Here is an 11,566-nt window from a genome sequence, read left to right as displayed (position 1 = left end):
TATATAAACTCTCTTGCCTGTTTAACATTCTCCCCACAGTACATCAAACGGAGCCTGAGAGAATGCCAGAATCTTCGGTAAGCTTCCCAGGGTGACGTCTTCTCATCTGCACTGCTTCTGCCTCCCAAGTCTCACTCCCATTCCTTGCTTAGGTGAGAGTGCTAGATTCTTCCATCAAAGGTCTTGTCACCAGGGTCTGTTTTCCCTCCAGTCTTCACTCACCAGTAAGACACTCTGTGGTTACTTTAATAGGATCAGCTGTCCAACCTGCAAATGAGACTGCCCTATATGTAGCTATGATGACCTCGCTGCCATGCCAGGCAAATGTGTTGGGGACAGGTTCTAAGTATCAGGCAGATGGAGGCCATGACCAAATGCTGACATTTATATTTAGAGTGTGTTCTGTGTGCTAGGTACCATGTAAGAGCTCTGTGTTTTATCTCATCTCATCTTCTCAACTGGTTGAGATAGGGAATATTATCATCCCCATTTTATAGGTGAAGAAACTATTGACCTTGGTTCAGGTCAATTTATCCAGCAAGTAAGCAATGGAGCCAGGATTTGAATTTATAACCAGTGCACTGCACTGCTTCCTTACTTACAAGAGCCACTCTGGGTGGACAAGTTCAAATCTGCTTACTTAGGGAAGTACCTGGCAGCTTCTTATCCCTCTATGTGAAACTAAGACCATGTCTCAGAACTGTCAAGTTTCTTTGTCCTAACTTTTCCAAGTGTAGATTTCTATTAAATTTCCAGCAGTGAGGTAGTGTGTTCTAATAGAAAGTTCATGAGCTTTGGAGACAGATTGAGCTATACTAAATTCTGGTTTTCTTACTAAATAGCTAATTGACCTTGGACAAATTACTCTCTCTCTCTGAGTGCACTTTCTTAACCATAAAATAGGCCTAACACAACTTGTCTTTAGAAGTGCTGTGAGGCTTTAATGAAATTATATAAAGGCTAGTTCCCTTCCCTTCCCTCCTTAGCCAGGGACACTGAAGGGCAGGCAGGACACATGAGGAGGTTCTGCAGGAACCCTGGAGCTCAACAAAGCTAGAAACGTGTACTTCTTCCCTGTGCACAGCTCTGGTGATCACCAACCACCTGCTCATCAATTCTGGCCAGGCTTCTTCTAGTCAACACCTCTAGATGCTCCCAGCCCAGTCTGGGTGACTGGCTGTTCTTAATGAATTACAGCTCTGAGGGCAAAACCCCTCCGAGGAGACCACCCCTTATCAATGCAGAACTCTCCTGGCCCTAGTGCTAAATACTAATTCATTCTAACATATTCTTTCTTATGTATTATTATTTAGTTAACTACAATGATTGAAATGAGGGAAAAAGTTTGCTATAGCGCTGCATGAAAATAAAACCTATGATTGTAACACTAAAAAATCTATAAACATACAACTATGGGTTATATGACAATAGACAAAATAATTGTGAGGTCTGGGGAACTGTAAATTTTCCTTTTTCAATATTCTTTAATATTCAATTAACTTTCAACTTACAAAGTGCACATTTTAAAGAAAATCTGACGAGGAGGATGTTGACTCTTAAGCAGCATGCCCACGCCATTCCTGCTAGCTGCCCTCATTCTGCCTTCTGTGCCTTTGACAAATTCAGATCAGGGGGCTGGGATCAGCTTCCCTTGGCAGAAAGGACCATACCAGTTTGGAAGGGGGAATTTCACTTCCACAAAGCCCAGGGCCTCTGGGGGTGGAGATGGAGGGAGGGAGGGCAGCTGGCTGCCTCTTTTCTTTGAGCACACTTGGGGTTGAAGCATGATCGCTTCCCCTACACTGCCCTCTTGTGGCAGACCTGCCTCCGGAGACGGCAGCCAGACAAAGCAGTCAAGCCCAAGTGCCGGCAACACTGATGATCCACTTTGGAGAATCAGAACTGAACAAAAAAGTGTTAGAGTATGTGTGTCCTGGGAGAGACGTATGTCCATTCCTTGAGGCAGGACCAACAGTCTGTGGGGGGGGGGAAGGGGGAGCGATTTGAGTGTCTCAGAAGCAGCAGGAAATTAAGGCTAGTGTCCATCATAAACAGTTTCCATCCACAGACTGAGCCCCCCATGCCAGGTAGTGGTGCACAGCTCAACGTGGCTTTTCAAAGAGGTATTCAAGATCTGGGGCACGCAGTCTCTGCTCTTTGTTTTTGTTTTTAGCAAAGTCTCTCAGCAGTGCCATGACTTCATTTTCAAATATTTCTGGGGCTGGTTTTGCTCCTGTAAGAGAAAAGTGGACAGAAAGAATTATGCCATAGTCAGTCAACGTTCAGGCATACGTATCTTAAAATTTGAAACCTTGGCTTTGGCCAAGAACCACAGATGGATATATAGATCATCTCCACTGTTCCTCTAAAGATATGAGGGGACTTCAAAAAGTTCATGGAAAAACAATTAAAAGATAATACGAATGTTTCCATAAACTTTTTGAAGTAAACTCATACATGATGTTAGCTTATACCAGGGGTTGGCAAACTCTGTCAGTCTATATTTGTAAATAGTTTAAAGAAACAGCTGTTCCCATTTGTTTACATATTTTCCAGGGCTGCTTTTGTGTTACAATAGCAGAGTTGGGTAGTTGCGGCAGAGACTGTATGGCCACAAGACTAAAATACTTACTACATGGTCTTTTCATTTATTTATTTTATTTATTTATTTAATTTTTTAAAAAGATGACCGGTAAAGGGATCTTAACCCTTGGCTTGGTGTTGTCAGCACCACGCTCAGCCAGTGAGCTAACCAGCCATCCCTATATAGGATCTGAACCCGTGGCCCTGGTGTTGTCAGCACCACACTCTCCCGAGTGAGCCACAGGCCGGCCCTATGGTCTTTTTTTTTTTTTTTTTTAAAAAATAAAGATGACTGGTAAGGGGATCTTAACCCTTGACTTGGTATTGTCAGCACCACGCTCTTCCAAGTGAGCGAACCGGCCATCCCTATATAGGGATCCAAACCTGTGGCCTTGGTGTTATCAGCAACACATTCTCCCAAGTGAGCCACGGGCCAGCCCTACTATATGGTCCTTTATGAACAAGTTTGCTGACCCCTGGCCTGCACAATTTTGGCTGTACTATTTTGCTTTGCATTGGACACTACAGCTGTTTTCCAGGTATTATGTTTCCTTGCCCTTCTAATCTATAAATTTCCTGGAACAGAAGCTCTATTTTCTCTATCACTTAGAGTTCTTTGTAAGTGACAGAAACTAATAACTAGTAAACTTAAGAATAAGGAATTTATTGGAAGGATATTAGAGGCATACAGAACTCACATGAACCTGGAGAACCAGATTTAAGTGGACAGGCAACAAAGGCACTGAGTGCAAAGCAATGAGAATGCCTGCCTCAGTTTGGTGGCAGGGAGTCTGGCAGTATGCGGCTCACCTCCAACCTTTCTTTCTACCCTTGAGACACTTGCTTAAGATGCCAATTATAAGCAAAGCCTCTCACTGGCAAAATTTAGGCAATGTCCTCGAAACCAAGTCAGATTCCCCCTCACTTAGCTCAGGGCCTGGCATCCAGTGAGAGGTTTTTTTTGTGTGATGACCAAAATGAGATAAAAGAGGGCCAGCCAGTTAGCTCAGTTGGTTAGTGTGTGGTGTTGTTAACACTAAAGTCAAGGGTTCAGATGCTCATACTGGCCAGCCACCAAAAAAAAAAAAAAAAAAGAAAAGAAATTATGGGATACACAGACAATGAAAAAAACCCACACTGTCAAGGGGCAAAGCAATCAACAGAAACAGACTCAGGGATGACCCAGATGTTAGAATGATCAGATGGGGAATTTAAAATAACTATAACAAATATGAAAGGTTCTAGTGGAAAAAGCTGACAAAAATGTATGAACAGATGATAAATTCAAATAGGGAGGCAAAAACTGTAAAAGTCTAATGGAAATGCTAGAAAGAAAATATAGTAGCAGATATGCAGAATGATTTCAACAGGCTCATGATGAGATTTGACATAATCAAGGAAAGAATTGGTAGAAGATAGATCAATAAATGCTACCCACTACAAATTACCCAAACTGATATGCAAAGAGAAAAAAGAGTGGAAAAAAAACAGAGAATTTAAAAGCTGTGGGAAAATATTAAATAGTCTAACATAAGTGTAACTGGAATCCCAAAAGAGCAAGAGAACAAACAGAAGGAATATCTGAAGAGATAATGGCTGAGAATTTTCCAACAATAATGAAAGATATAAAAACACAGATCCAACATGCCCAGAGAACCCCAATCAGGATGAATACCAAAACAAACAACTAGACACATCATATTCAAACTGCTAGAAACCAAAGATAAAATACTGAAAACATTCAGAATGAAGATACATTCTGGATTGATACATTACATACAAAGGAACAAATATATAACAGACTTCTTGTCAGAAACTATGCAAACCAGAAAACAGCACATGGTAATAGAGAGAAATTTGAAGCTGGTACTGCACTGAAGATAACCAAACCAAATCAGCTCAACTTCTGCCTAGATTGACTCAATCCCACACACTAACAGCCTAGCAATAGAAGTATGCCCAAGTAAAGTGCTGAAAGAAAAAAAAACAAAAACTGTGAACCTAGAATTCTATATCCAGTGAAAATATCATTCCAAAATGAAAAGCCAAAGCTGAGAGGAATCATAATAGCAGACATGCACTAAACTTCTTACATTACACAGGAAGCTGTATATTTCTTGAAGGTAGACTGCGATTAATTAAAGATGTGTACTGTAAACCCTAGGATAATCCTTAAAAAATTATAAAGAGAGATATAAATAATAAGCCAAAAGTAGACATAAAATGAAATAATAAAAATTGCTCAATAAAAAGACACAGAATTAGAGGGGGGAAGGAACAAAGAATATATGAAAGAAATAGGAAACAACTTAAAAGATGGCAGATTTAAATTCAAACACATTGATAATTCAGTAAATGTAAATGGTCTAAACATAACAATGACAAGATAATTAGATCAGGTAAAAAAAGGAAGACTATATATGCTGTCTGTAGGAAAATCAATTTAAATATAAAGACAAAGGTAAGTTAAAAATAAAAGAACGGTGAGTTAGACAGACTTCTAGAATGGCCCCTACCATTCCCCACTCCCCTGGCATATATGCCCTGCATAATCCCCAGGACTGTGAATATGATGATTTTTTTTTTTTATTCCACCATTAGGGTATATGGCACAGCTGACCTTAGTTGGGGGATTATCCAGGTGGATCTGACCTAATTACATGAGCTCCTTAAAAGCAGAGCTTTCTCCAACTGGTGGCAGAAGGAGAAGTCAGAGAGATGTAATGTATGAGAGGGATTCCATGTGAGGGAGGATCTTCATTGCTGAGATGGAGGGGGCCATGTGGCAAGGACATCTAGGAGCTGAAAGAGACTGACAGCTAGCAAGACATTGGGGATCTCAGTCCTACAACTGTAAGGAAATTAATTTTCCTAACAACCAAAATAAGCTTGAAAGTGGATTGCTTCCTAGAGTCTCCAGTCAGGAATACAGAACACCAGCTTTCTTTTGATTAGTGTTTGCATGGTATGTATTTTTTCTGTATTAGTTTCCCATTGCTACATAACAAATTATCACAAACTTAACTTTTAAACCAAGGCCCGTTTATTAGCTCATAGTTTTATGTTCAGAACCGTGCCCAGATCTCATAATCTGAAATCAGCTGTTCTTTATTCCTGTCTGGAATACAATTGGTTAGAGCATGGTGCTGATAACATCAAGGTCAAGGGTTCAGATTCCTGTGCAAGCCAGCTTCCAAAACAAAAAACAAACAAACAAAGCTGGAGTGTTTAGAACAGACACTATAATGATAAAGGAATCAATACATTGAGAAGATATAATTCTAAATGTGTCTTCAAATAAAAACAGAGCTTTAAAAATATATGATGCAAAAACAGAGAAGTGAAAGGAATAACAGATGAATCCACAATTATAGTTGGGAGATTTCAACACTCCCCTCTTAGTAACTGATAGAATAGGTATTCAGCAAGTCAGTCAGAATACAGAAAACATGAAGAACAGTATCAACCAACTTGACCTAGCTGACACTTAAGAACACTTTATCCACGAGTGCAGAACACACATTATGTTCAAGTGCACATGGAATATTTATCAAGATACCCACATTTCAGTCCATAAAACAAACTTCCACAAATTCTGGAAAATCCCCAAATATTTGAAACTTAAACAACATACTTCTAAAAAACTCATGGGTCAAAAAAGAAGTCATGAGGAAAATCTTTTTTAGCCATCCCCCCTTGAAAAAAGAAAAACCTACATATAGTAAAATATGCTAATCTTTTTTTTTTTTTTTTTGTCTTTTTTGTCTTTTTCCGTATCCGGCAACGGATCGCAACCCTCAGTGTTGCCCCCGCACCGGACCGGGGACCGGCAACGGGATCGCAACCCTCGGCACCGCTCCCGCGCCTCGCTCAGCCAGTGAGCGGGAACCGGTCTGCATGTGGGATCCAAACCCTCGGGCGGGAGCGCCGCCGCACTTCCCAAGCGGCGCACTTATCCAGTGCGCCACCGGGCCGGCCCCATACATCAAATTTTGAAACATGAAGCTAAAGCAGTGTTCAGAGGGAAATTTGTAGCATTAAATACTTGTAGTGGAATAGAAGGTCTCAAGTCAATGAGCTCAGCTACTACTTTAAGAAACTACAAAAAGAGCAAATTAAGCCTAAGACAAGCAGAAGAAAGGAAATAATGAAGATAAGGCAGAAATCAGTGAAACTGAACACAGAAAAACGATAGAAAAAAATCGATGAGGCCGGCCCGTGGCTCACTCAGTAGAGTGCGGTGCTGATAACACCAAGGCCACGGGTTCGGATCCTATATAGGGATGGCCGGTTTGCTCACTGGCTGAGTGTGGTGCTGACAACACCAAGCCAAGGGTTGAGATCCCCTTACCAGTCATCTTTAAAAAAAGTAAAAAGAAAAAAAATTGATGAAATAAAAATCTGGTTCTTTGAAAAGATAAATAACATTGATAAACTTCTAGCCAGACTGACCAAGAAAAAACCCTGGAGCTGGCTTCCCTATAGCTACCTCACTTATGCATATGTCTATCTCCTCTGTTAGTAAAGCCTTACTTGCTTTAAAAAGAAAAAAAGGAAAACAAAAAACCCCACAAATTACCAATATGAGAAATAAAAGAGGGACATCACTATAATTCTTCAAACATTAAAACAAAAAAGGAACATCATAAACAATTTTGTGTCCATACATTCAACAACTTATGTGAAATGGACAAATTTATTTAAAGGCACAAATTAGCAAATCTCACCCTAGAAAAAAATAGATAAATTGAATTATTTGATATCAAAAAACATTTGAGGGGTTGCCTGGTTAGCTCACTTGGTTGGAGTGTGATACTGATAATACCACGGTCAAAGGTTTGGATCCCTGTATTGGCCAGACACCAAAACAAAACAAAACAAAAAAACCCCCAACATCTGACTTTATAATTAAAAGCTTCCAACAAAGAAAACCCGAGGCCCAGATAACTTTACTAGCAAATTCTATCAAACATTTAATGAAGAAATAATAACAATTCTATACAAATTCTTAGAAAACAGAAGAGGAAAGAGTACTTTACAACTCATTTTACGAAGCCAGCATTAGCCTGATCAAAACCAGATGACAACATTACAAGAAAACTACACACCAAAATCTTTCATGAAAATAGACGCAAAGTATTAGCAAATCAAATCCAGCAATTTGTATCAAGACCATTTGGTGTTTATCCTGGGTGCAAAGTTGGCTCAAGATCTGAAGATCAGTAACTCATCATATTAATAAACTTAGGAGGAAAAAAATCACGTCACTAAAGAAATCTTCTTGATAGATGCACAAAAAACCCTCGACAAAATTCAACATCTATTCATGATATTACATACTCAATATACTAGGAACAGAAGAAAATTTTCTCAGTCTGATAAAGAGCATCTACAACTAACCTACAGCTAATATTACACTTCATGGTGAAGGACTGAATACTTTCCTTCTAACACTGGGAACAAGGCAAGGATGCCTACTCTCATCACTGCTATTCAACATTATGCCAAAGGTCCTGGACAGTGCAATAAAACAGATAAAAGATATAAAAGTCATATAGATTGGAAAGAAAAAAAGAAAAAACCTCTAATCACAGATGACACAATTGTCAACATAGAAAATCCCAAAGAATCTACAAAAAAGCTCCTAGATCTGAGTTTAGCAGGGCCACAGTACACAAAGTCAATATATAAAAACCAATTTTATTTCTACATTCTAGCAATAAATAATTGGAAATTGAAATCTTTAAGTACCATTTGTAATAGAACCAAAATATATGAAATGTGTAGGTATGAATCAACAAAACGTGCAAAATATGCTGAAAAATATAAAATGCTGACTGTGGTAGCCCCTAGGATGGCCCCTAATGATCTCTGTCTCCTGATATCACGTCTTTGGATGATCCCCTCCCCTTGAGTGTGGGCTGGACCTAATGACTTGATTCTAACCAACAGAAGACAGCAAAAAAAGCCTTCTGTGAGAGGGTTACAAAACATTGTGGCTTCCATGTTGCTAGTAGATTCACTCTACTGTCTTCTCAGCTTGCTTTGATGACACAAGCTGCCATGTGGGAGAAGTCCTTGTGACATGGGACAAAGGGTGGCCTCTGGGCAACAACCAGCAAGGAACTGAGGCCCTCAGTCGAAGAGCCTGAGAGAACCTGAATTCTGCCAACACCACAGTGAACTTGAAATCATATCCTTCCCTAATTAACCAAGGCTCCAGATGAAACTCCTTGATTGCAACCTTGTGAAAGACAGTGAAGCAGACGGCCCAGCTATAACATACCTGGATGGATTCCAGACCCACAGAAACTGAGAGATAATAAATGTGGATTGGGGTGATTTGTTATGCAACAATAGATGATAAAAGAAATCAAAGAATACCTAAATAAACAGAGAGAGACCATGTTCATAGATTGGAAGATTATAAAAGAAGCTTCCCAAATTAATCTATTGATTTAACATAACCCTGATCAAAATCCAAGACGTTTTTGTTTTTGTAGAAATTGAATAGCTAATCCAAAAACTATAAAATTCCTAGAAGAAAATAGAGAGAATCTCCGATATAGCAGAGTTCTTAGACACCATAATAAAAGCACAATCCACTAAACAAAATCAATATACTATATTTCACCAAAATTAAAAACTGCTCTTCAAAAGACAATATTAAGAAAAAGAATGGGCCGGCCCGGTGGCGCAATGGAGAGTGCGCCACTTGGGAGCACGGCGGCGTTCCCGCCGAGGGTTTGGATCCCATGTGGAGACCGGTTCCCGCTCACTGGCTGAGCACGGTGCGGGCGCAACACCGAGGGTTGCGATCCCGTTGCTGGTCCCCGGTACGGGCGCGACACTGAGGGTTGCGATCCCGTTACCGGTCAGTAAAAAAGACAAAAAGAAAAAAAAAAAAAGATAAAGAAGAGATGGGGCTGGCCCGTTGCTCACTTGGGAGAGTGTGGTGCTGACAACACCAAGTCAAGGGTTAAGATCCCCTTACTGGTCATCTTTTTTAAAAAAAAAAATAAAATAAATAAAATAAATAAATAAATAAATCTAGAATAAATTAAGAACGCTGAAAATTCAACAAGAAAATAACACAATTTTAAAAATGGGGCAGATCGGAAGACACATTTCACCAAAGATGTAAGAACTGCAAATAAACACATGAAAAAATCCTCAATATTTAGTCATGAGGGACATGCCAATGAAAACTACAGTGATATACCACTACACTCTTCTTAGAATGGCTAAAAACAAAAACAAAACCCCGATAATACCAAGTTCTGGTACAAATGTGAAACATTAACCCTTCTCTTCACACCTAGTCCCTGGTAATCACTCGTTTTCTGTCCCTATCACCTTGCCTTTTCCAGAATATCACATGAATGGATTCCTACAGTATGTACTCTTGAGTCTGGCCTCTTTCACTTAGCACAGAAGTTGGTGAACTATTACCTACTGCCTCTTTTTGTATGGCCTGTGAACTAAGAATGATTTTTAAATGGTGGGAAAGAAAAGAAATCAGAAGATTTCATGACATGTGAAAACTATATGAAATTCGGGACTTCCAGTCAAGATGGCAGAATAGACGGTCCCTAGTGTCACTCTCTCCCACAAATCAACCAATTTACAACTATAAAAACATAACATCAACTGCATATGGAATGGGGAGACGTCCAGCGGGGGAGGCAGAAGCTCCGCAGAGACCACAAGCCCTGTGGGGCCACTGTCGCACAATCCAGCAGATAGGCTTTACCGCCGCCACCTGGCTCCATTCCCAGCCTGGCCTAGTGTGCACGGAGCAGGGTGACATCTGGCAGGGGAGGTGGGAACTCTGCAGGGACGACACCACTACCACGCAGGGACGACACCACTGCCGCACGGTCCAGCAACCCGGCTCAGTGCATCAGCCTGGCCTAGTGTGCACGGAGCAGGGTGACATCTGGCAGGGGAGGTGGGAACTCTGCAGGGACGACACCACTACCACGCAGGGACGACACCACTGCCGCACGGTCCAGCAACCCGGCTCAGTGCATACAGAGCGGGGAGATGTCCAGCGGGGGAGGCAGAAGCTCTGCAGAGACCACACACCCTGTGGGGGGGCCGCCGCCGCGTGATCCAGCAGCAGGTAGGCTTCACTGCCGCCACCCAGCTCCATCCCAAGCCCAGCCCAACGCGCACAGAGCAGGGAGACACCCAGCAGGGGAAGGGAAAGCTCCGCAGAGACCACACGCTCTGCAGTGCCTCCGTGCATCCCAACAGCCCGGCCCAGTGCGCACGGAACAGGGAGACATCCAGCATGGGAGGTGGAAGCTCAGCAGAGACCACACACCCTTTGGTACTGCCCCGAGACCCTGGGGTACTGCCCTGAGACCCAGCAGCCTGGCCAAGTCCAAGCTGACCAGAGAGGTGGCTCCATAAAGAGGCCCAAGACCTGAGGGAACCACGCACATCAGGCACTAGTGGCCAACTGAGCAGTCACCAAGGTAGCCATACCAAATTGGCAACTCCAGCAACATCTTAGTCAGACAATAGTATCATACCTGTGCACTGTGAAACCCCCTGCCACAATGAATAAACATCAAAGAAAAGATAACAGAAATATGAAAAATCAAGAAAGTACACCACCAAAGGGTAATAACTCTCAAGCTCTAGATCCTATAGAACAAGAAGCCCTTGAAATGACTGACAAGGAATTTTGAGTGATAATTCTAAGGAAACTGAAGGAGATACAAGAAAACTCAGCTAGACATCATGATGAAACGAGGAAAAGTATACAGGACCTGAAAGAAGAAATGTACAAGGAAAACAATGCCCTGAAAGAAAATGTAACAGAACTTGCCAAACTGAAGAATTTATTCAGCGAAATAAAAAACAGAACAGAGAGTTTAACCAGCAGGCTTGTTGAAGTTGAAGAGAGAATCTCTGAACTTGAAGATGGGCTGTTTGAAATAAAACAAGCGGACAAAAAAAAAGAAAAAAGAAA

General features: G+C 41.2%; 1 protein-coding gene across 3 annotated transcripts in view; it reads right to left on the bottom strand.

Annotated features, from left to right (window-relative positions):
- Nucleotides 1-1,881: 1,881 nt before the first annotated feature.
- The window catches only part of SDHAF2 (succinate dehydrogenase complex assembly factor 2), a 21,800-nt gene continuing 12,115 nt past the window's right edge, over nucleotides 1,882-11,566 (bottom strand). For all 3 annotated transcript variants that reach the window (XM_008575793.1, XM_008575791.1, XM_008575792.1), the window contains exon 4: nucleotides 1,882-2,233. In XM_008575793.1, coding sequence (XP_008574015.1) covers nucleotides 2,103-2,233 — 131 coding nt within the window. In that variant the 3' untranslated portion in view covers nucleotides 1,882-2,102. The remainder of the gene's footprint in view (nucleotides 2,234-11,566) is intronic.

The sequence above is a fragment of the Galeopterus variegatus genome, unplaced genomic scaffold (assembly GCF_000696425.1).
Source record: "Galeopterus variegatus unplaced genomic scaffold, G_variegatus-3.0.2 Scaffold1239, whole genome shotgun sequence".
NCBI classification, from domain to species: Eukaryota; Metazoa; Chordata; class Mammalia; order Dermoptera; family Cynocephalidae; genus Galeopterus; species Galeopterus variegatus.
This window is presented reverse-complemented; position numbering and strand designations above follow the sequence as displayed.